Below are 24,829 nucleotides of genomic sequence, written 5' to 3' on the forward strand. Positions count from 1 at the left end.
TAGGGGGTAGCGGGGTTTGCCTTGCATGCGGCCGACCCGAGTTCAATTTCCAGCATCCCATATGGTCCACTGAGCACCGCCAGAGGTAATTCCTGAGTACAGAGCCAGGAGTAACCCCTGTGCATCGCCAGGTGTGACCCAAAAAAAAAGAAAAAAAAAAAGAATGAGAAGCCTATGTAATTATAAAATTGGTACTGTTACTGGAAATTATTGTTTAACTGTTGCCTGTCCACTGTTACCCTAGATACTTGCCAAAACACCTTTGTTTGGTAACTGAGATTCTTTTCTGAAACAATAAGGCATGTACTGCTTGTGTAATCAAACCCTATAGAAACTGCTTGCTGCCTGAAGTCGAGGTCGCTACCAAGAGACCCTTCTGTGGGTGAGAGAGTTGACCTCAGTCTACTGGAATAAAACTCCTGCTTTTGCATTATCGAGTGTTTCTGTCAGTCTCACCACTAGTCCTGGGCTTAACACATTTATATTTTAATTAAATTAAAATCCTTCTCGATTGAGGCACCATGGTATACAATCCTGTTTCTGACGGTTTCATGCCTACATGATCCCGACACCACACCCACCACCCATGTACTCCCCTTTCCCTCCCCAACTTATAATAATTTTTAAAATAAATGCTCCCCCACCCCCGCTTGGAAAATTGGTGTGAATCTCCAAAAAAAAAAAAGTTGTTTATTACTTATAGGCTTGCTTGTTTGAGGAGGCTGTTTGGAATTTCATGAAAACAAACCTTTTATGATTTGTTTAAATGGGCAGAAGGGCACTTACACAACAAATTGGTTGGAAGGGGACTGTGTGATGTAACCAAATCCTCCACAGGTATCCTGCATGCGTGGTAGTCCTTAATGTCAGTGGCGTTTCTTAGGACAGTCACTGTGTTGGGAGGACACTCGCACCCAGACAAGGGATGGGATGAAATCCACGTGGGCTGGGACTGCCGGTCTTGCTCCGCCTTACTTGCTGTGAGCCGTGTGAGTCCACGAACCGGTGTGATGGTCTTAACGTTGAGTTCTGGCATTTCGGATGATCCGTTACACTGACAAATGGAAAACACCTTGCAGTGTATCCTGGCATTTAGTGGGAGTGTGGGGGAGGTTTTCTTTGTGAAGATAAAAAAACAAGTAATGTTTCAGATCCATAGGAGCCCTAGGTTTCCAAATGCAAAACAAACAAAAAAAATCAAAACTCCCAACCCCCTCCACCAAACAAAATAAAAACCCCAAGACGCCAAACCAGAAAATATGCTGTCTCTCCATTTTCCTGATTAAAAATACATAAAGGGAGAAGAAACCTGACTAGTGTGTTTGTCTGGGCTGAATTAGATTGTTAGGCCTGCACAGTTTGGAGCCTCCAGAAGCAGAGGATCAGAGAGTGGGTTTCAACCCTTTTCTACCTGCAGACCGTCCCCAGTCCTTGGACGAGGGTGGGGGGGAACCCTGAGGAGTAGAGCACGTGTTTGGAATGGATCAGTACCCACTCCTAAATGGGAGTCTTTAGTTAAATCTAAATTTTGATTTGGGTTGAAACAGCAGAAACCTGGCATCTAAAGATGTTACTGCTATTTTTCACTTTCTTTTTGGGTTACACCCAGATTTGCTCAGGGGTTACTCTTGGCTCTGCACTGAGCAATTACTCTTGGTGGTGCGTGGAAGACCATATGGGATGCCGGGGATCAAACCTGGGTCAGCTGCATGTAAGGCAAACACGCTACCCACTGTGCTATTGCTCTGGCCCCTCATTTTTTTTTTCTTGTTTTTGGGCCCACACCTGGCGCTGCTCCTGGCCACTCCTGGCAGGACTCCAGGAGCCATAAGGATGCTGGGGGGTCAAACTTGGGTCAGCTGCTTTCAAGGCAAGAGTCCTGTCTACTCGATTATCTCTCCAACCCCCATTGCTCATTTTCTTAAGTCACTATTATTTGTGCTTTAAAAAAAATAGTATGTGTATTTATGGTGGCTAAATTTTATGAAAGGCATGAAAGATCTAGGGTTCAGTATTTCTGAATGATTTCTTTCGATGGCACATTAAAAATGTATTTAAGGGGCCGAGTTAGGGTATTTGCCTTTCATGCAACCAACCCTGGTTCAATCCCCAGTATTTTGACCTGGTTCCTGGAGCCCCACCAGGAGAGACCCCTGAGTGCTGAGCCAGGAGTAAGCCCCAAGCACCAACAGGTGTGGCCCCCAAGCAAACACAAAATCCCTTTAAAATAAAATTGACATTTGCAAATGCTAAGCCTTTCATATAGTAGGGAAATCTTTCATATAGTAGGCATCTCTGGAGATAAAACTTAACCCCTATGATATGACGCTACCCTGGCCCCTTTCCTGTTTCTGCTTCTGAGGAAGTAATCATGGTGATATTTTTTATATTTAAATGAACATTGTTTCTCATTTTTGTTGATGCCTAAAGGAGCAAGAGATGAAAATTAAAACTTAAAACACCAATACCAAAAACCACACCCGAAAGGCTGCAATAGTCATAAAAAAATCACAAAATCCTTGGCTCTGAGCCTTATGCATCGTTCATTAAAACCTAGGGCAAAAATACTCAGACTCAAGTGAATACCATTTTAGGGGGGCTTGTTTTGAGCTTTCCTAAACCCTGAGTTGGAATACATACTGGAAGCAGGAAGTTTCATTTTTGTTTCAGGGATGTAATGGATCATAAAGCTGTCATGGGTTCACTGTGTAACTGATAACTGTCACCTCTGGTCCCAAAGATGCACTTCTCAGCCCTGTGAGATGGTGGTGGATTGCGGACCATTTGCTGACCGGAGTGGGCTGTACGAGAGACTGCTGATGGAGTTAGAAGATGCACTTAATTTTATCAATGACTGTAACATATCTGTACATTCAAAAGAAAGAGATTCTACTTTAATTTCTAAACAGGTAAGCCGGAACAAAGCAAGTACAGGAAGTATCAGAGAGGGCTTCCCTTTATTTGTGACGTTTAAATGAAAATACACTTCCAAAGGGGTGTTTTTTTTTCTGTTTCCTGTTCATTTTAGTTCAAAGGCTTCACCTCCTTATCTCTCAGCATTTTTCATAAATACTTATTGAATGGAGTTAATTAATAGTGACAGAGCTTTACATCAGGCAGTGCAGACTGCTTTGGTTTTATGAGATGGGTTAGGTGATTCACAGTGATTCACAGAGAAGGAGTAAGCCTAATTCTTCCTCTTGGTCAAAGGAGTTCACATCCACATACATCCTCAGGCTAAACAAATTCCTCCATGGTCTCCTCTCCCTGTAATTCCCTGTAACTCAGTCCTGAGTGTTGCAGTGTTTTTTTTTTTTTTTTCACTGTGATTTAGGCCATTACAAAGCTATTCATGATTGGGTTTCAGTCATACAGTGTTCCACCACCCATCCTTCCAGTGTGCATTTCCCAGCACCAGAGTCCCCAGGTTCCCTCCCAACACCCCCCACCCCCTGCCTGCCCCTTTCCTCTATGGGAGGTGTGTGTGTGTGTCTATCCTCTCATTATTATATATAATATCTCTATTATTAACTTTCAACAGTTGCATCTTTGACTCTCCTTTATCTCTCTCTCTCTCTCTCTCTTTCTCCTTTTGGGCATTGTGGTTTGCAATATTGATACTGAAAGGTTATCAAAAATACCCTTTACCTACTTTTGACCCTCAGCTCTCCTCCTGAGTGATCATTCCCAGCTATTATTGTCATAGCCGTCTCTTCTCTATCTTATCTACCCTCTGAGTGGTGCGGTTTTTGAGAGGAGACCCCTCAGAACAGTGCTGCTTGAAGTGTGGGCCCCAACTGGTAGAGTCAGCATCTCCCCTGGAACTTGCTAGAAGTGCAAGTTATCCCCCCAATCCCCCCTCTTCCTCTCCCCACCTTGGTCTGCTGAACTGAAAGTTGAAGGGGGTAGCATTCAACTGTCTTTTATTTCTAAAATAAAATCACCCTGCTTGATATAATTCCTCACATGATGTCTAGAGATGGGACTCATCTGTCCCTCTAACCCATCACAGAGTTCAATCTCTCTTTTATTATTAACTTTCAACAGTTGCATCTTTTACTCTTTTTTTCCTTTCCTTTTTCTCCCCCGTCCCCCCGGCCAGGTCATACTTGGTGATGCTCATGGCTTTGCACTCAGGAATTACTCCTGGCAGTGCTTGGGGAACCATATGGGATGCTGGAGACCAAACCCAGGTCACCTGCTGTCCTATTGCATCAGTCCAAATTTCTATTAGATTATTGCCCTTCCCATGGGGGGGGGGGGGGCGGGGCAAGGATGACCTGAGACGTATACGTGAATAATAAGCATTGGGAGAAGTGGGGCTTGAACAGATCAGTGGCCCCTCCGTGGCCTTGGGCGATCAGCCCCAGGATTTCTGTTGGTGACGCCAGATTCGTTTGACAGGGCGAATTCATTGACACCAGATTCATTCATTTGCAATGGAGCCCTGTCCCAGTTCGGCCGCCCATGAACATGGCAGGCGGTCACCACTTGGCCTTTTGACTCTTGGCATCTTGTTCGTAGATACTGTCGGACTGCCGTGAGGTCTTGGTCGTCCTGGGGCCGTGGTGTGCGGACAAGGTGGCCGGCATGATGGTCCGGGAGCTGCAGAAGTACATCAAGCAGGAGCAGGAGGGGCTGCACAGGAAGTTCCTGCTGTTCGCAGACACCTTCCTGCGGAAGGTGCACGCGCTGTGCGAGCAGCACTTCTCGCCTGCCTCGCTCGACCTGAGGTTCGTGACTCCGAAAGTGATCAAACTGCTCGAGATCTTGCGCAAATACAAACCTTACGAGCGCCAGCAGTTCGAGAGCGTCGAGTGGTACAATAACAGGAATCAGGATAATTACGTGTCTTGGAGTGATTCCGAGGTGGATGACGACGACGAAGAAATTGAAGAGAAAGAGAAGCCAGAGACCAATTTCCCTTCTCCGTTTACCAACATTTTGTGCGGGATTATTTTTGTGGAGCGGAGATACACGGCAGTCGTCTTAAACAGGTACGTGCCCCGCCGAGAGGGGGTGCTGGTGCCATCGCGACACACACAACGAGTCATGCTGGGTGGGGAGCACGGTGCTTGCGCATTGAGCAGCGGTCCCCAAGGGCCCCTGCCACCCGGGGGTGCTCCCAGAGGGACTGCCTCTTCTGAGCACTCTCAGCGGGAGTGCGGGCTCGCCCCTCGTCCCCCTGGAATCGCTCAGTTCCACGCATCATCCTTTAATCTGTGACCAAGTCAGATGCGGCTTCCCCTCTAAAGCACCGTGGGGCCGAGTATGCTTGCCCTTTCCTGGGCGTTTTGCTTCCGTGGAAGCGGAGGTACCTCTTCACCACTCTGCAGGGCTGGAGGCTAAGACAGTCAGAATTTTCCTTTTGGATCCATTCACTGGGCGGTGGGGGGGGGGGGGGGGGGGGGGCGCGCGAGTGAGCACGCCAAGGATGGCGGCTCGCACTGAGGGGGCTCCCCGCCCCTCCCCCAGCAGTCTCTCTCTCTCTCTCTCTCTCCCGATCCAGCTGTGCGTCTGCACTTCCTCCGTGTAAACAGTCCCTTCCCCTACGGCCCTTGCTCAAGTCGACCGGTGTATCACATGATAGACGGGCCCCCAATTGGTTCCTTATTTGATGCTTCAGACCATCCGCTCCCCCCCCCCCCGCCCCCAGCATCCACTAATTGGCCAAACTTGAATTCCAAGAGCAAGCACAATCTCCGAGGAAAAATCACTCTTGGTTTCCTGCAGTAATTGGGGATTTCCACCCCCCCACCCCCATCCCTCAATTGCTTCTGACTGACTGGGGGCTTTGCAAAACGTACCCGAGTAACTCAAAATTGGACTCTGGGGTAGCCCCCTGGCAGTTTGCAGCCTGGTAATTTCCATCGTCATCAGGCCTGATCCTTCTGATGGAGCCACAAAGAACTCTAGGTAGTGAATCCCACAGAAATCAGGAGCTGCAGGCTGGAAGCGGGCTTCTCTGAGCCTCTAATCCAACCCACTTATTTTTTTATTAAAAATAGGAAGGACCCTGGGAGGAAAAGTGGTTTGTTTGGAGGTGAATTGCTGGTTGGTTGCCGAGATGGTTCTGGGGTCCTGTTAGCTGAGTGTTCGGCTCTTTCTTCATGCTCATGCCCCAGGCAGCACACAGTGAGCTCGTACTCTCTCTCTCTCTCTCTCTCTCCCTCCCTCCCCCCTTTCTTTCTTACTCCCTCCCTCTCTCCTTCCCTTGCTTTCTCCATCCACCCCCTCTCTCCCTCCCTCTCTCTTTCCCCCTCTCTCTGTTTTTCTCCTCTCTCTCCCCCTCTCTCTTTCTCTCTCTCTCTCCCTCTCTCTCTCCTCTCTTTCTTTCTCCATCCACTTCTCTCTCCCTCCCTCTCTCTTTCTCCCCAACTCTGTTTCTCTCTCTCCCCAGCTCTTTGCTGGTGGAAAGCCTGCCAGGAGCGCCCGGGCTGGCCACGGGCAGCCTAGATTGGAGGCCCAGGCATGGGGTCCAGGGTTAGCGTTGGCGGAGTTCTCCGTGGTGGACGTTTTCCCTGGTCCTGAGAGGACAGTGCGAGAACTGTGTTTTCTGAAGCCCGGAGGGTAGCAAGGGTGGGGGCAGGGGTGATTGTCTTTCCTTCCCCTTTTCGCTGCAGTTTCCCCTTCGTATGTGGAGTCGTGCCAGCTCTCATGGCCGAGCCAACAATCAGTGGCTTCCTCTGGACTCGGAGGATCAGATTAATTGTGATCAATTTTCATAAAAAGTGCCTGGAATTCCCGCTCGATGACGCGGAAGCGAGAGGTTTGCGGCAGGCTCTGCGGGCTGCTAATTGCGGACACAACGGAGGGCTTGTCTCAGTGAGGCGGCCCCGAGCGTGGAGAGATGGAGCCCGAGGGCCGGGGATGCCGTTCGGGGTGGCAGCCCCAGCCCCCGCTGCGCGAGTGGGGGTTGGCACCTGTGTGTCTCAGGGTGCAGGGTTGGGGGGGGCGCAGCCTTTAGGAAACAGCATGGAACTGAAGTGCCTGTCTCATCCCTCGGGGTCACGTTTAGCGGGAAGCGTCACTGTGGCAGCCTAGGTCTAAGGTCACCACTTGGGTAGAGGCCCGGCTTGCCCTTTGACCTTTTCAATGGTATAGCCGCTGTTGCCAAGTCCTGCTGCTCTCAGCGTAGGGGAGGGTTTGAGGCCTATTTTCAGAATCTTCCCTAAGGAAAACTTGTCTTTTCATCCTAGTTATCATTTTTATCATAGCACAGCGGGCGTTTGCCTTGCACGCGGCCCTCTTGGAGAGCCCAGCAAGCTACTGAGAGTATCCCGCCCGCACGGCAGAGCCTGGCAAGCTCCCCGTGACGTATTCGATATGCCAAGCAAAGTAACAAGTCTCACAATGGAGACGTTCCTGGTACCCACTCAAGTAAATCGATGAACAATGGGAGGACAGTGCTACAGTGGGCTCACGCGTTTTGTGCTTTGGAATCAAGTCTAATGCTGCCTGGTTTTTCTGCTTCGGTTGTTCCCGCTCTGCCTCTCCTGCCCCCATGGACTGCTAGGAGCCCCCGAGGTACAGTCCTGTGTCCCTCGGTCATACCCTCATTGTGACCTGGGGGAGAGGGGCTCCCTCGCTGGGCTGGAGGCGTCAGGCCGGGGACTCAGGTCTCCCTCCATGCTGGGGCTGCCCTGAGGTCCGTGTGTCCTGCCCCTCCCCCACTCTTGCCTCTTCGCGCTGTCCTCCTGTACATCTTGCCGTTCCTTCTGTTTCCGCCCTTAGGACCCAGTCCTTCTTTCCACCCACTAGTGAAATCAGCATTTTGTGGAAGTTACTTCTTTTTTTTTTAAATTTTTATTAGTGAAACACCATGAGGTACAGTTATAGACTTACAAATTTTTGTGCTTGGGTTTCAGTTATACAACAATCAAGTACCCATCCCTCCACCAGTGCCCATTTCCCACCACCAGGGATCCCAGTGTCCCTCCCACCCCCTATCCCCCCCATCCCATCCTGCCTCTGTGGCAGGGCATTCCCTTTTGTTCTCTCTCTCCTTTTGGGTGTTGTAGTCTGCAAAAGAGGCATTGAGTGGCAGTCATGTTTGGTTGTGGGGTCTTGTTTTGGGGCCACACCGGGTCCTGCTCAGGGCTTGCTCCTGGCAGGCGTCAGGGACTCTGCAGGGCTAGGGCTCGAACTCGCTGCAGCCTTCACCCTTGTACTGGCTCTCCGGCACTAGCAGCTGCTGAGCTTATCAAAGCCTCAGGGTCGTCTTAGTTTGTTTTGTCTTGGGGCCACACCCAGTGGGGCTCTGGAGTTGCTCCTGGCTCTGCACTCAGGTGTCACTCCTGGTGATGTTGAGGGGGACCATACGGGATGTCTGGGTTGGTGGCGTGCAAGGCAGGCGCCCCACCTGCTGTACTGTCTCTCCAGTCCCTGGCCACGGGATCCTGGCAGTGCGACTTTTCTCTCGCTGGGCTATGTAGGAGAGATGACACAGGGAGCGGGCTCAGTGGGCTGAGAACTGGCTCTACATGTGGAGACCCGGGTTCAATCCCTCACACCACATGGATTCCCACCCCCCACCCCCTCCGCCGGCACTGCAGGTCATGATGGCCAGCGCTACTTCTGAATCCAGAATGGCCCCAGAGTCCACCATCAAGGGACTTCCCCCCCCCCCCCAAAAATAAACCCCAAATAAGAGAGACAGCATAGAGGAAAAGGACCTTTCCTAGGGTTCTGCAGGGGACAGGCATCTCACATTCTTTGTGCAACATGGGGGTTGTGTCATGGTGAGACCCTTGAGGAATTATGTCGGACCATCTCAGGGACTGAGCTCCAGGAGGGGGCATCACTGAGGGCCTTTGCCGGCCGCGTGGCCCTTGGCAGGACTGAGGGCTCGTCTTTGAATCCCTCCCCTCCCCCCCCCTTAGATTGTTTCTTGCATAAGTGAGTTCTTCCACACATTGGCTGGTTTTCTAACCCGGACGTGGGCATGCGCGGAGTCAGCTGGGTGAATGAGATGCGGAGATTGGAGTGAGCAGCTGGAGACCCCCAAGACCGTGCGAGGTGGGGGGGACTCATGCTTTCCGGATATCTTAGTGGTCCGTGTGTATGGGGTTGTGAGCCACACAGGGGTCTTGGATGGATTTGCAATGACCAAAAGAGCAGGGAGTTGTCCGCGGCAGCTTCGTGGACAGGAAGGGCTGAGAGGATGGGGACAGCGTGCCGGGGCATGGGGGCAAGAAGTCAGGTGGACATTAGGTCAGACACACCAGCCTGGACGGTCCCTGCCGGCCGCCACCCTCACTCTACTTTGCCGGAAGCCTCTTGCTTGGCCTCAGCTCACATTAGGGACGTGACAGAGAATTGTCTCCCGCTAAGCCCTGTCACAGGGACGGTCAGCATGTGGTCCCTGCTTCATTCATTCGCAGCTGCTTTGGGTCCCTCCCTGCAGCCCCGAGGCGGGTTTATGACAAGAAATTGCTCGCTCGCTCCAAGCCTTCACTTCTCAGCTAATGAAAGTCACCCACGTCAATGCTCGTGCCAGAGTAAACACACTCGTTGCCTAATTAGGGGTAACCTGGAATGCAATTTGGGGTGGGGGGGGGGCTTTATTACATCATATTGCTGCCTATTTACATAAGTTCAAATTCCCAGGCATCCATCGAAGCGGGCTGCATTTGGCTCTGTAGCTTTCTGGAGATGCCGTTTGGTTGCATCTGACGCTGCTTTCGGATTCGGTCAGAGTTTAGTATGAAGCCTAGTAGAGCCGGGATGTAGGAAGTTTCAGGTTCTGGATATATTTTAAGTACCTGAGCTGCCAAGTAGACGTTCAAACTGACACCAGACAGTGCCAGTGTCTCACTGACAAGGACGCAGGGAGATACTCTAGCTGGCTGCCCAAGGTCCTTCTTGCTCTTTGATATTCGTCTGTCTCGGGTATTAACAACAACAACGAAAAAGAATGGTTTGACTTAAAAATGCAATTTTCTATTAGGAATTTATCCTAGGTCGAATGACTTCAGAGGAGCCATCTGGGATCACTTACATCAGGTGTGGAACCAACCATTTATCCTGTGTGCTGAGTTGTTCAAGGCGGCTATTTCCAGAGGGGCCGCAATGGCAGTGCTGACGGGCCCTCTGTACCCTGTAACACGATGCCGTGCCGCGGGCCGTGGCTGCTCCTCTGCCGAAGGCCACCTGAAGCGGACGGACACTCCTTAACACAGGAGAGGTGGCAGGAAGAGGGCCCCGGGCCAGCCTCTCTTCTGTGGCCAGAGGTCCAGGTCCAGGGCCAGGGAGCGTGCTGGGAGGAACTGAGCAGCACAGGGATGCGGCTGAGCTTTCCGGGAATAGCCCTGCAGCTGTTCAGGCTCAGCCAGAGTCCCGGCTCTTACTGCCCAGACGGGCACCTGGGGATTCCGTGACTGGAGAAACACTTCAGGCTGGGAGTTTGGTGTGTTCCCAGCTCCGCTGGAAGCTGTCTGCGTGTTTAGAGATACCTGTGTGTCGGCGTGTGTGCGCACACGCGTGGTCTGAAGCCAAACCAGACAGGGTCCCTGCTTCTTGGTGCCCAACTCTGTCCCCTCCTGGGCCTGTTCCCCACTGCAACCCCCCCCCCCCCGGCCCCGCCCCTGCCGTCTGTTTGCTGGTGCCAGTGTTTGGGCCACAGCTTTATATATGAAGAGTAGAAGTGAGTTCTGGTGAAGGCAGTCTGGAAAAAACCAACAACCCCGCTCCCCTAACAACACACACAAAACCAAAACCCAAGACTGTGAAGTATGCCAGCAAAACCAAAAACAAAAGAGTCGTGGATTTTTATTTTAGGGAAGGCTCCACGCACAAAACTTGAAGCTTCTCCCCTCCGCTCTGCTTGACTTCTGCGCGCGTGTAATTTTCCCAGGTTGATAAAGGAGGCCGGCAAGCAAGACCCCGAGCTGGCCTACATCAGCAGCAACTTCATAACCGGACACGGCATCGGAAAGAACCAGCCTCGGAACAAACAGATGGAAGCCGAATTCCGCAAGCAGGAAGAGGTAACTTAGCGTAATGGAGCAATAACCATTTTCCGAACCCAGACACGCGCTGCCCAGAGGGGCGCCCCCCTCGTCGCGGCCCCTCCGCCTGCTCTGGTAATCGCCAAGACGTGTCTCGGGCAGGGCCCGTCTGCTGTGAGGCCGCTCTCTTGCCTCTCAGATGTTTGGGATTAGAATAGCTATCGGATACACCAGTTTTCTGCCAAATTGTCATCACCCTTTTCAGCTCCTTTATTTGGACTGATGACACCAAACTGCTTGCACAGAAAAAGAGTAAGTGGCTCCAGAGGGTCCAAGGCTGCTGGCCGGCCTCAATGCCCAGCAGGAACCTTCCCTCCCTCCCTCCCTCCCTCCCTCCCTGTTTTTGGGTCATACCTGACAGTGCTCAGGGCTTACTCTTGGCTCCATGCTCAGGGGACCATATGGGATGCCAGGGATCAAACCTGGGTCTGCTGCATGTGAGGCAAGACCTATACTATCTCGTCACGCCTTCCTCCTTTATATTTTTAAAATGTAAAGTGCTTGGGGGCTGGAGCAATAGCACAGCAGGTAGGGCGTTTGCCTTGCACGCGGCCGACCCGGGTTCGATTCCCAGCATCCCATATGGTACCCTGAGCACCGCCAGGGGTGATTCCTGAGTGCAGAACCAGGAGTAACCCCTGTGCATCGCCAGGTGTGACCACCCCCCCAAAATAATAATAATAAAAAATAAAATATAAAGTGCTACCTTGGATGAATATTTCAGAAAACAGCACTTTCTTTTAAAGATTTTGGCTTTATTTTGTTCTATGCTTTTTTTTTTTAATTAAAAAATGGGGTGGGGATTTCTTACAGGAAATAACTTTGTAAAAGATGCTAAAGCTAAAACCCAATATAATATCTGGCTCCCAAACAAAAACTTTTAAAAGTTATTTAACTTAAAAGTGGCAGAGTAATTCATGCTGAAGCCTTTTTCTGTGTTAGAGCTGTTTGATAATATTCCAAGTGTAAGAGTCAGAATCTGATAGATTTGCCTAAAAACCAACTCACCGTAGTACTGGGACATGGGGAATGATGTTTTAAATCTACTATGAAACAAGGTTTTGGTTTATTTTTAATAGGCTCCGATGCCCCAACATTGCATACGTCCTAAGATGTCAGGGAAAAAAGCTTGTGATTTTTTGTGATTTTAATTCCAAGTGATGAGGGATCCCAGTGAAAGGGCTTGGACATCTTTTGGGGGGTGGTGGGGGTGGTTGGCACAGAATTACCTCACAGGCTGTTACCGAGGGGTTGGGACATGTAGCTCGGCCCCAGAGTGCATGTGTTCACCCACTTTGTTCCTTAGTTCCCTCTCAAGGGAACTGTATTCTTTGAAAGGAGCTGTATTCTTTGATGTGAAGGGGTTCTGTGATTTGCATGTGGGTATTTATGTAAGGTCAAAAGCCTCTTTAAATGCTCTTAAAATCATGAACTGCCCTTAAATCAGAGCTCACCAGTGTGATCCTGGTCTCAGTTTTCAGAAACGAGAACCTCCTCTTCGTTGTAGCCTTAAAGATTCAGGGTGGCCGGAGATGCGGTGCTGGGCATGATTGTTGGCACTGACTTGTACCATGATGTTTTCCTTGGAAAATTTCTTAGAATTGCTTCTTTTTCTTCTTCTTTTTTTTTTTTTTTTGGTGAATTTGTTTTTTAGGTACTTAGAAAATTTCGGGCACATGAGACCAACCTGCTTATTGCAACAAGTATTGTGGAAGAGGGTGTTGATATTCCAAAATGCAACTTGGTGGTTCGTTTTGATTTGCCCACAGAGTATCGATCCTATGTTCAGTCCAAGGGGAGAGCCAGGGCCCCCATCTCTAATTACATAATGTTAGCAGATACCGACAAAATCAAAAGTTTTGAAGAAGACCTGAAAACGTACAAAGCTATTGAGAAGGTAGGAACTGAAAGTTAATGTATCTTTTGAGTGTTGGATATGTATCAGAATAGATTAAAACTCTTTTTTTTTTTTTTTGCAATCACCAAGAATGATCTCGATGGGGTAGAGGAATGTGGACATGTTCAGAGAGTGGAAAGAGTTAGGAATGAGTGGAAACGTTATGTTGGGTTGCTGGGAAGACAGCAGGGAGGGTTCTCTCCCGGCCCGTGACTTCTCGCAGTGGTGTGTTCTGGCGTGGGGCGAGTGTCTCTCTCCGCACCAGAGCTGGGGGAGGGTGGGCGTGGGGGGGGTGGGGGTTGAGCAACCCGCGATTCTTCTGGAGCAGTGACACGTGGCGTCCCGTGTCCGAGCTGGGCCTTCCCTGGGGACACGGGCCAGAGAGCAGGCGGCAGAGTGGGTCTCCTCCTCACCCTAAAATCTGGGTTTCAAATGTCCAGATCTTGAGAAATAAATGTTCCAAGTCAGTCGAGAGTGGTGAGGCTGACGTCGAGCCCGTGGTGGACGATGAGGACACATTCCCGCCGTACGTGCTGAGGCCGGACGGCCCCCAGGTCACCATCAACACGGCCATTGGACACATCAACAGGTGCGTGCCAGAGTGTCTGCGTGGAAAACAAGCAACTGCAGGCCTCCTTCCTTCCCTCCCTCCCTCCATCCCTCCCTCCCTCCCTCCCTCCCTCCCTCCCTCCCTCCCTTCCTCCCTTCCTTCCTTCCTTCCTTCCTTCCCTCCCTCCCTCCCTCCCTCCTCCCTCCCTCCCTCCCTCCCTCCCTCCCTTCCTTCCTTCCTTCCTTCCCTCCCTCCCCCCTCCCCCCCTCCCTCCCTCCCTCCCTCCCTCCCTTCCTTCCTTCCTTCCTTCCTTCCTTCCTTCCTTCCTTCCTTCCTTCCTCTTTCCCTCCCTCCCTTCCTCTGTCCCTCCCTCCCTCCCTCCCTTCCTTCCTTCCTTCCTTCCTTCCTTCCTTCCTTCCTCTCTCTTCCCCTCCTTTGTCCTACTCTTCCTTCCCCTTCCCCTCCTCTCCACTCCCCTCCCCTCTTGTCTCTCTTCTCTCCCATCTTCTCTTCTGTTTACAAGTGTTGTACCATGTTTTGCCTGTTGCAGACCACTGTGAGTCTTTTCATTCGTGGCTTGTAATATTTGGGTGAGAAAGAAGTTGTGCCCCCCCCTTTATTTCTCTTTGTTTTGAAAAGGCAAAAATATTATCATGAAGAGATCACCATAGGCATATTGAAGATGTGTTTATTTGCATGAGAGGACACTTTTTACAATGTTCACTAGTTCACTTTTTACAGTGTTTCTTTCTAAGTCCTGAATGTTGCTGTGCTGTGCAGTAGGTGTTGGATTCATAGCAACAGTGTAAGGTCACGTTCTGCTAATTTGTATCTTTGAGAAGGTGCTAATGTATCCTCAGTTGGAAATGGTATTTCTAAGAACTAAGCCAAGGACACATTTCTAGATTCTGCCCCAGGAACCGGCTGTGCAGAGGCAAAATATAGGCAGTTGCTCCCTTTCTCTTTAGCTTCTCAACTGAAAATCATTTCCACCTTTACACGTTGCACGAGTTCTCTAAAGAGCTCCCGCAGGCCCTGCCCAGAGATCCAGGTTCATGGTTCCCTGGATCCCTGGGCAGTGCTCACTTCCCTCTGCTCTCTGTCTCCTCTGGCTGAAGCGCTTCAGATCCCCGGACCCGCGTGACCGACCCTCTGGGACTCACAGCCGGCTGCCCCTTGCTGTGTCCATTTGAGCCTTGGTCAGCTGCGGGCCCAGCTGACCAGCCAGCGGGTCCCAGGTTCACCTACCTCCTGCCCTGGGCTCCTGGGCTGCTCCCGCTGTCCTGGTGTTGGGGACATGATATTTTTCTGGTCCTCCCCCCGCCCCCTCCCGACCTCCCTCCCATCCTTTCTGTGTCTGTGGCGGCCTCACTGAACTGCAGGACGCTGTGCGGGTGTGGAAGGCTGCCCTGAGCCCCAGAACAGCCTTCTCCCTGCTCCCCGTCGTCCTTGTATTTCCCAGGCTGGTGTGACGGGCCGGGTCTCCCCTGACCAACTGGGCGCTGCCGTTGTTTGCTTTTGGCTCCTTCAGGCTCGCGTCCGTGTCTTTTTGAGCACGTCCTCCTCCTGCAGCTCTCGGGAGGTTTGACTTCTATCAAGTTTGTTGTTGCTGTTGTCGTTCCATTATCTTGCTGTGGGGACACGCCTGGCAGGGCCCGTTTGGCTGTGCTCAGGGCACGCTCTGCAGTGCTGGGTAAACCGCAGTCCCAGGCAGCCCTGCTCTCTCTCTCTGCTCCTATCACTCGTGTCTGAGATGGAGCCTGGCTAGGATACCCCCACACCCTGCTGGCCCATGCTGATACCCAAGTATGTCCCAGCCTGGTCCCTGTGGCCGTCTTCGTATGCAGAGCCCCCCGCTGCTCTCCCCTCTCCTACTCTCCTCCTTCATCCTTCAGCCCCGGGACCCCAGACCCTCTGTCCACCTCCTCTTCATGCTCTCGGACTGCCCTGATGGCCTCAGGCCCACCCCTGCCCCGCTCCCCTGGGGCAGCTGCCACCCTCCTTGCGTGCCTGTGGGCCTCAGCACCCGCCCACCCCTCTGCCCTGCTCTTACCCCTCTAAGACTTCATTTGGGGTGAGGGGGTTGATCATGCTCGGTGGTGCTCAGGGCTGTGTCCCAGAATCACTCCAGGCAGGGCTTGGGGAACCCTACAGGGTGCCAGGGGAAAGATGAAACAAAAAACCATGCTGCTGAAACCAACCCAGCTGGGGTCAGCCCGCACCCCCACTCCCCCTTCTCTCCCCCCCCCCCCCCCCGTGTTCCTGCTCTGACTGTGCCTTTGAGCCAGGCTGTGCCACCTTGCCGGCCCTTGGCAATGCCTCACGCTGTCCCCATGTGCCAGCCTGTGAGTGTGAGATGCAGGAGCGGACGCGAGTGCTGTGTCTCTGCTGTGGGTTCAGGGCTCCGCAGTGATGGTCCAAGACCACAGACCCCTGTAGACTCTGGGCCCAGTGCTCACTTGGAGGAGGTCAATGGTGGCTGCCCTCCCTGGTGCCTGTGCCCACTGTCCTCTTCGCTGGGACTGTGCTGTCCAGGTCCAGGTGGAGGGGAAGAAGGACGAGAGGTGACTCTCAGCACCGCTGTCTCAGTCTCTCTGGTAGGTTGAGCACCTGAATTTCTTGCTCTTCACAGATACTGTGCGAGGTTACCCAGCGACCCGTTTACTCATCTAGCTCCGAAATGTAGAACCCAGAAGTTGCCCGATGGTACATTTTATTCAACTCTTTACCTGCCAATCAACTCGCCTCTTCGAGACTCCATTGTTGTAAGTTTAGAAAAAGAAATGAATTTTGCCTTTAAAGTGCTTTTTAAAATCCATCTCTGCAAATTTTGGCAAGTGTGATCGGTCAGTTTGGCTTGCCAATGGACTTGAAATAAGTCAGTTTGTAACTCTCATGCTGTCTCCAGCAAATGGCGTCACTGTGTCACTGTATCACTGTCATCCCGTTGTTCATCGATTTACTCGAGCGGGTGCCAGTAACGTCTCCATTCGTCCCAGCCCTGAGATTTTAGCAGCCTCTCCTCACTCCTCTTTCCCAACGCTGCAAATGGCATAACTTACAGATTTCCAGCTGGATTTTCCTCAAAGATCTGATTTTATTCATAGAGATATTTCCAGCACCAGGGGCAAGCGGTAGAACCCCTGCTTCTTTTCTCCTCCTCCTTTCTTTCTTTTTTTTTTTTTAAATTTTTTGTTTATTTGAGCTACACCCAACAAAACTACCTGGCTCTGTGCTCAGGTCTCACTCGTGGTGGTGCTTGGGCTCCTGGGGATCGAACCCAGGGCAGCGGTGTGCAAGGCATGTGCCGTCCCCGCTGTGCTCTCGCTCTAGCCTCCGTGGCTCCCCTGCTTGCTCATTCTGGAGGGTTGACTGGCTTCTCTCGAGCCCCTGCCGCTGTGTCCTGGCTGTTCAGGACACGGGGCCCTGCTGCCCCTGGGCATTTGTTCAGCACCTCTACCCCATGTGTTCACGATCACGTCCGATCCACCCCCTTCTCATTATATAAGTATGTAGCTTACGGGAAAGTCCAATCCATGCGAATCTTCCTGAAAGTAAAACGGGTCCAACTTGTTAACTCTTGATCACTGTGAACATTTTACTAGCTGCATTTTTAAGATGGCCGTTTCACAGGCAGAGATCAGTTTTGTTGTGTTTTTGTTTTGCATTTTTTTTTTTTATTTGGAGCCATACTCGGTGGTACTCAGGGCTTACTCCTAGCTCTGTGCTCAGGAAGAGCTCTTGGCAGGGCTCAGGGGACCCCAGGGGGTGCTGGGCAAGTGCCCTATACACTGTCCTATCTCTCTGGCCCCAATCGTTTTTTTTTTTTTTTTTTTTGGTTTGTTTTTTAAGTTGCTGATGCTTTTGAAAACAAAGCACCTTGTTCTGGTTGACTTAGGGGTATGGCGGCAGAGCGGCGTGGTTCTCTGATGGCTCTGACCCCCGCAGACCCACTGAAGATGTCTCTGTCACCCTCAGGGCCCGCCCATGGATTGCGTCCGACGGGCCGAGAGAGCCGTGGCACTCATCTGCTGTGAAAAACTGCACAAAATCGGTAAGAGGGTTTGAGGGGCACGTGCCAAACCTGCCAAAAATAATCCTCAGCTTCGTGACACGAACATAGGCAGGGCTCGCTCGGCCAGCTGCACCCCTGCACCTCAGGAGCCTCAGCAGGCCTCGCCCCTGCACTGGGGCCCTGGCCAGGTCCGGGCAGCGGCAGGGACCCCACGAGCCACCAGCCTCGGGAGCTGCCGCACTCCACCTGCCTGAGGCTTCTCAGCCTCCCAGGCCGTCTCAGAATGCCAGCACGCCTCTGATTCAGCCCGCCCATGTGACTCGAGGCCACTGACCCCTGCCATCCCATGGGGTTGGGGCCACTCCCTCGGGATGCCCCTCTGGTGCCCTAGCCGGTGAGGCCCAAGGGCCCCTCAGGGCCACACTCTGCTGTGGGCCTGTCCTGCGCTTCATTACTTGGGATTCCTGAACAATCACACAGGACCAAAAGACTCACATCCCGCAGCCTTTGAAGGGGACGTGTGTTGTTTGCCTGTGTTCAGGTGTTTTTGTTTATATTTTTGTTTCCACGTTAATTATTTGGGGGGACTTCCCAGGCGGTGTTTGGAAGGCCCGGAAATTCCCAGCCCACCTGCGGGGCCAGTGCCCGGGGTTATCCGGGCCCACCCCAGTGGTGGCTGGGGCCCTCCAGAATTGTACCCAGCAGTGCTCAGGGGCCCAGGTGGTGCCGGCGATCCCGCTGGGGTTGGGCTGTATGCGAGGCAGACGCCTCAGCCCCTGTCCCGTCTCTCCTGCCCCTTGGTGTTTGGTCTTTTTGAATTTCCGAACAGAATTATAACCTGGCTCCTGGATGCCAGCACAGGGTGCGACACGACCGCCCGCGTTCATAGAGGCAAAGATGCTTGAGTCTCCATGACTTGGCCTGTCGCTGCCTGAACTAGCGCCGTGCTGGAGCTCGTACTTAGAGGCAAATCTGGATGGCAGGTGTTCTCTCTCCGTTCCGTAGGCGAACTGGATGACCACTTGATGCCCGTTGGGAAAGAGACGGTCAAGTATGAAGAAGAGCTTGACTTACACGATGAAGAAGAGACCAGTGTTCCCGGAAGACCAGGTTCCACAAAGCGAAGACAGTGCTACCCGAAAGCAGTTAGTATTGGTCAGGACAGAGTCACCACCTGGTCTCTCTCCAGTTCTGAGGTTCTGGTTCCGGCATGAAGCGGATCTTCTGCATGACATCCGTGGTCCTTGTTACTGGTCCTGAGTGTGTCTCGCTCACGGCCCTGCCCCTTTCTCCACCCTGCGCTTGCCCCCTACTTCAGGAATCGCTTAGATTTTACTTCTCCAAGATTCATAGACTCATCTCTCAGATTCTTGCCCGGATGAGCCGGTTTTATTTAAAGAGACTTTCTGAACTGGCCAGACCACCCACAGTGCTGCTTGGTGTCACCTGCAATCACCACCCCCAATTTTAGACATTTGTGGATGTCTCCATCCTAAGAAGCCCAGACAGCAGCAGACTTCTGCACCGTACTTTATCTTAGACTGAAAATGGGCGTCTTTAGTTTTATTTTTCACCTTTGAGCAAGTTTTTACTTGAAATAGCATTGTGTCCAGCCAAACGCCATTTTAAAAATCATGTCTAGTTTTTTAAAAGCACTCATGGGGGGCCAGAGAGATAGCACAGCAGGTAGTGCACTGGCCTTGCATGTGGCTGACCTGGGTTCGATCCCTGGTTCCCTGTATGGTCCCCTGAGCACATCCAGGACTGATACCTGAGCGCAAAGCAAGGAATAAGCCCTGAGCATCACCAGGTGTGGCCCCCAAACCCAGAAACCATAAATGCTACTCATCTTCCTGAAGTGCCTTTTGTCTCCTCGGTCACTTCCCGTGATAAAGATCCCTGGGTTGGTTGTGTATGACAAGTATTGATCGATAACAATTTTGAGAAGAATAGAATTGCTCTGTATCCTGTTTCTTAAAGATTCTGGATTATTTGACATTCTAGTACCTCTGCTATCTCTTAGCCAGCGTTTCTGAGCTTCCCGCTACAGGTGTGGGCATTTGTGTCACGGAGCTATAGAAACTCTAAAGACTGTTAGGTAGGGTTAGAGGAAAATTAGAGTTCAGCCACAGTCTCCAAGGTGTGATTTCCTCACCGAATAGAGCTCTTATAAACCATGCTGCTGGAGTTCTGAATTACCTGAAGAGTATTTTCATTGCTCGGACAGGAGACCAGGCTATCTCACAGTTTTTGCAGTGTGATTCACCTTGAATGAAAACGTGCATGTGTATATGTCAAGACAAAATATCGAAGAATTAAGAAAAGGGGTGATTGGGGCCAGAGAGATAGTGCAGCGAGTAGGGCACCTGCCTTGCATGTAGGTTTCGATCCCTGGCAACCCCTTGAGTACCACCAGGAGTGATTCCTGAGTTCAGAGCCAAGAGCCAGGAGTAACCCCTGAACATAGCTGAGTGTGGCCCTAAAACAAAGAAAGAGGGTTATCTTTGAGCAACAGGATTATGTGGGAGTAAAAAAAAAAAAAATTCCTTGCATTTAATTCCTGTGTTGTGTAGTGAGTAGACAGATCCCGGGAGAAGGGCATTTGTAGAGTAAAACAAGTAGATGAAGTGATTCGTCCTTTTTAAAATAGCCCCTGAAAGTTTGACACTGATGTCCAGGGCTCATGGGGTGCTGTGTGGGGCCATGGGGCCCTGTGGGGTGTGGGAAACGCTGACCCCAGTGAGAACACTTTCCCGAAGGTCACGGGCCTACTCAGGGGCCGGGCGCCTTTTCTTGACTTCCTCAGCAGCTCACAGGCATGCCGGGAATAAACCTGTTTTCTTGCCCCCGTCCACGCAAGAGGCAGTCGAGCTTCATTTGTCCTTTTCCCGATCCGATTCCAGATCCCGGAATGCCTGCGGGAGAGCTACCCGCAGCCCGGCCAGCCCTGCTACCTGTACGTGATCGGGATGGTCCTCACCACGCCGCTCCCCGACGAGCTCAACTTCCGACGGCGGAAGCTCTACCCTCCCGAAGACACTGCCCGCTGCTTCGGGATCCTGACCGCCAAACCCATACCTCAGGTGCGCTGCCGGCCCCGGGTCTGGGTCCGTCGGAGTGTCACGCTGTGTCCGCCCCATCTGCCCGTAGTCCCCCTACAGTTGTTCACTGTTGGGGAGCCGGGGCATCTCTGTAGCCTGCCGACAGGGACAGCGTCACCCCTCTCCTGAACACGTCTGCGCTCGGCAGAGAGATGCCCCCTGACCCCCGCGGGCGCCCTCTCTCTCCCTTTCAGATTCCGCACTTCCCCGTGTACACGCGCTCCGGGGAGGTCACCATATCCATCGAGCTGAAGAAGTCCGGGTTCACACTGTCGCTGCAGAAGCTGGAGCTGATCACACGGCTTCACCAGTATATCTTCTCGCACATTCTTCGGCTTGAAAAGCCTGCACTAGAATTCAAGCCCACCGACGCCGACTCCGCGTACTGTGTCCTACCTCTTAACGTTGGTAAGCATGATGCCCCGTGCTGTTCCCCGAGACCAGCTGCCCAGGGAGCGTCCTCTTGATAGGGGATGTGGCCACGCACGCTACCAAAATCTCTGTTTGCCTCAAGTCAATTAAAACTAATTCCCCTGAGTGTGGCGTCGATGGGGTGGCACTGCATTTTCTTACTCACTGAAAAGGGCTTTTCTTCCCCACAGTTAATCACTCCAGCACTTTGGACATTGACTTTCAATTCATGGAAGACATTGAGAAGTCTGAAGCTCGCATAGGCATTCCCAACACAAAGTACTCAAAAGAATCACCGTTTGTTTTCAAATTAGAAGACTACCAGGATGCAGTTATCATTCCAAGGTTGGTATCTGAGGGGAGGTGACAACGGGCTGCTGGTGCTTGGTTCCAAAGTTTGCCTGTTCCCAAGCAGTCATGGTGGGCTGTGGTGTTAGCCCCGGGAGGGCGGCCCCCGATGGCATCAGTGGAAGGCCCGGGTGTCTGTTCTCGCTCACAGTGGGACTAACTTCTCTTCCAAAGGAACCGTACAGATGGATCTTCAGATTCTCTTGGGGTTTCAGGATTGCCAACTTTTCTCCTCGAGATCTCCTTTCTTTCCATTCTCAGCAGCCATACTCTAAAACTCTTGGTCATAAATCATGTCTCTTTCAATTTTTAAAATTGTTCTGATAATGTTATTAAAGTGATGTGAACATAGGAAATCTGCTCCCCCCCCCTTCACCCCCGATTTCGTAAAAATGTAGAGGAGAGAGATTTAGAGCCATCCAGGTAAATGCAGACACCTGAAGGAAAGCATTATTTGTAATTTTTTGTTTTCCTAGATAAAATTTAAAATTTGATTTATTATTGTAGTCACCGTGATTTCCACTGCTGTCAGTTGTGGGGTTTCATGTGTACAGCATTCCAGCCCTCAAGTCCCCGAGTGTCCGTTCCCCCTCCAATCATGGCTCAGGGTCCCCCTCCCCCCTACTCACCCCTCCCCCGCCCAGCACCCTCCTCCGCCCTACATCTCACTACCATGGTCATTGGTGGTGGTTCTGCTATTTTTCCTCCAATTGATAGACCATATTTCAAGTGTCAGTGTCATCAAACTCTTTATCACACAGACTATAGTAATCCATTTCTTTATGGCAAGTGTCTTTTGGGTTAATCATGTACAAAATAATTTGATATAGGAAATTTTCTACGGTGCTTATATTGATGAAATGAAGCACTTCAAGTGGTGCCATTTAATTTTCATATGCTATCAAAGTGTACTTAGAATGAGAGGAATAGTCCAGTAGGAGGATCCTGTTTTATTGGGTGTATAGTTCTTATCTCAAGTCTGCTTGAAATAACTTGATTTGGCGTGGATGTTTTCATTAGTGTTATTTATTGTTAACCTTTTGAGCTCTCGAAAAGGTTTCATTTTTAAAAAATTCACTGTTGGAATTTAAATTTGGTTTCAGGCAGTGTGATTTAATGGTAGGGTTTCATGCCTAAGACCCTCTAGCACCCCACGCTTCCCTCCCCCACCGGGTCAGCTTCCTGCTGAAGACCAGCTCTCAGGTTCTGTTGCCTTTGGGCATTTGTCACCCTCCTACGATGTTTCTTTATCTCCCACATTGATTTTTCATTTTATTTTTTTAGATATCGCAATTTTGATCAGCCCCATCGATTTTATGTTGCTGATGTATACACTGATCTTACCCCACTGAGTAAATTTCCTTCCCCCGAGTATGAAACGTTTGCAGAATATTATAAAACCAAGTACAACCTTGACCTGACCAATCTCAACCAGCCCCTGCTGGACGTTGACCACACGTCATCAAGGTAGGCTGCTCGGGATGTTGCATTCTCTGTCCCTCGCATGGCTGCATCCCGAGGTCAGCTCGCGTCTGCCCCATCCCCCTGCCCCCTGCCCATCCCCAATACTCCTACATCCAGAGAGACCCTGCCCCCAGGGTTCCCCGGGGGCTGAGGGCGGCAGCAGAACCAGCGCCCTGGGTGACTTGGGAGCACCCTGCAGAGAACCACTGCGGGGGCGGGCTTGGTTTTTGTCTGAGAGTCGTTGTGACTTTTCCACAGACTCAATCTTTTGACACCTCGCCATTTGAATCAGAAGGGAAAAGCACTTCCTCTGAGCAGTGCCGAGAAGAGGAAAGCCAAGTGGGAGAGTCTGCAGAATAAACAGGTGAGGCTCCGCCGCCTGCCCGACTTCCGTTCTGAGTCACTGGGATTGGGGGGGGGGGGCATCACCCAGCCCTTTGATCTTGTTTTGTCCTCTTTGTTCTGGGGTTGGAGGTCATCCCAGATAGTGCTCCAGGCTCATTCTTGCCTGTGCTCAGGGGACCATATGTGGTGACAGGCATCAAAGCTGGGTTGGCCACCTGCAAGGCAAGTGCTCTGCCCACTGCACGATTGCTCCTGCCCCTTGTCTTGTTTTAACTAATATGAGCTGACCACTTTCATGTGGATGTGTTTTGATAAGTATGAGAGGTGGAATTTTATACTTGGTACGTTGATAATATTATAACATCTGTGTGAATATTTCATAAATTGTATTTTGCCTCAGTGGATTGTATTTTTAAATTTTTGGGGTTTTTTTTTTTTTTTTTTTTTTGCTTTTTGGGTCACACCCGGCGATGCACAGGGGTTCCTCCTGGCTCTGCACTCAGGAGTTACTCCTGGCGGTGCGCAGGGGACCATTTGGAATGCTGGGAATTAAACCCAGGTCGGCCGCGTGCAAGGCAAATGCTGTACCCGCTGTGCTATCTCTCCAGCCCCTTTAAATTGTATTTTAAGAGAAAATATTGTAGGGTTGGGAGTTGGCTCCAAGGCTTGGAGCACAAACTGTGTATGTGGGGGCCCAGGTTCCATCCTTGGCACCTCAGGGTTCCCCAGCCACTATTAGGTCGTGACTGCAAAGTCGAACATTTGTCAGTAGTTAGGACTTTGAAGGGGGCTTCCCAGCCTGCGCTCATGAGGTCTGGGGTTCACTCTTGATGATTCAGTGGCGGGTCTCAGGGGTGCTGGAGCCCACTAGGGCTGTCCCTAGCAGTGCTTGGGGCGGGGGCTTGGGGGGGGGCGGGTAACCCGGGGTCGAACTGGATGCCCGGTGCACGCCAGGCCTGTGCTCCACCCTTTGAGCTATCTTCGAGCCCTTATTTAGAATTCTTGCCTTGCTCTGTCAGTGAAGCTGACCTGGAATGGCTGCTTGGATTTCTTCCCTCCTTTCTGGTGGCCTTCTATTTTGCTCGCTTTCTCTTACCTCTCTCCCTCTTTCCCCTCACGCAAAGATCCTGGTTCCGGAGCTCTGTGCGATCCATCCAATCCCAGCATCACTGTGGAGAAAGGCTGTTTGTCTCCCCAGCATCCTCTATCGCCTTCACTGCCTTCTGACCGCAGAGGAGCTGAGAGCCCAGACGGCCAGCGAGGCCGGCGTGGGGGTCCGGTCCCTCCCCGTGGACTTCAGGTGTGTCTTGTTGGCTGCTGCATTGAGCACGGGCCGGGTCCCGGAGGGGCGATGAACCGCATGAAGATCCAATGCTATCACCCTGATATAAAATTCTCCAAAGGCTCGAGAAGGGAGAGGTCACGTCTCCTAGATGGAATAAGTGTGTGTCTGTCTCCTAAGTGAAAACCCGTTTTTCACCTTCTCTGCCAGCCGTTATCTGTCTGTTAAGTGGTGGATTGACATCTGTTCCCCAGCCCTGAGGTCTGCTCTCAGGCAGCCATGAGGGGTGAAGTCATGGGTCCCTTCACACGACAGCTGGAATGAGGACAGTTGTCCCTGCCCCGTCACGGGCTGCTCAGAGCACTTAAGTGTCTTCTGTATATTTTGTGTTTTTCTCCCCGTGCTCT

The 24,829-nt window shown here is 51.4% G+C and overlaps 1 protein-coding gene across 3 annotated transcripts in view; it reads left to right on the forward strand.

The window, feature by feature from the left end:
* The window catches only part of DICER1 (dicer 1, ribonuclease III), a 72,140-nt gene that overhangs the window by 34,038 nt on the left and 13,273 nt on the right, over positions 1 to 24,829 (forward strand). For 2 of the 3 annotated variants that reach the window (XM_056133330.1, XM_056133332.1), the window contains exons 9-22: positions 2,741 to 2,909; positions 4,525 to 4,997; positions 10,856 to 10,988; positions 12,664 to 12,906; positions 13,347 to 13,495; positions 16,089 to 16,221; positions 17,435 to 17,510; positions 18,477 to 18,616; positions 20,375 to 20,554; positions 20,767 to 20,980; positions 21,175 to 21,328; positions 22,616 to 22,798; positions 23,054 to 23,159; positions 24,265 to 24,440. In XM_056133330.1, the coding sequence (XP_055989305.1) occupies positions 2,741 to 2,909; positions 4,525 to 4,997; positions 10,856 to 10,988; positions 12,664 to 12,906; positions 13,347 to 13,495; positions 16,089 to 16,221; positions 17,435 to 17,510; positions 18,477 to 18,616; positions 20,375 to 20,554; positions 20,767 to 20,980; positions 21,175 to 21,328; positions 22,616 to 22,798; positions 23,054 to 23,159; positions 24,265 to 24,440 (2,529 nt within the window). Of the gene's footprint in view, positions 1 to 2,740; positions 2,910 to 4,524; positions 4,998 to 10,855; positions 10,989 to 12,663; positions 12,907 to 13,346; positions 13,496 to 16,088; positions 16,222 to 17,434; positions 17,511 to 18,476; positions 18,617 to 20,374; positions 20,555 to 20,766; positions 20,981 to 21,174; positions 21,329 to 22,615; positions 22,799 to 23,053; positions 23,160 to 24,264; positions 24,441 to 24,829 lie in introns of those variants that run through there. The other variant, XM_056133331.1, reaches the window with a different exon arrangement.

The sequence above is a fragment of the Sorex fumeus genome, unplaced genomic scaffold (genome assembly GCF_029834395.1).
Source record: "Sorex fumeus unplaced genomic scaffold, SorFum_2.1 ptg000098l, whole genome shotgun sequence".
In the NCBI taxonomy this organism is placed as follows: Eukaryota; Metazoa; Chordata; class Mammalia; order Eulipotyphla; family Soricidae; genus Sorex; species Sorex fumeus.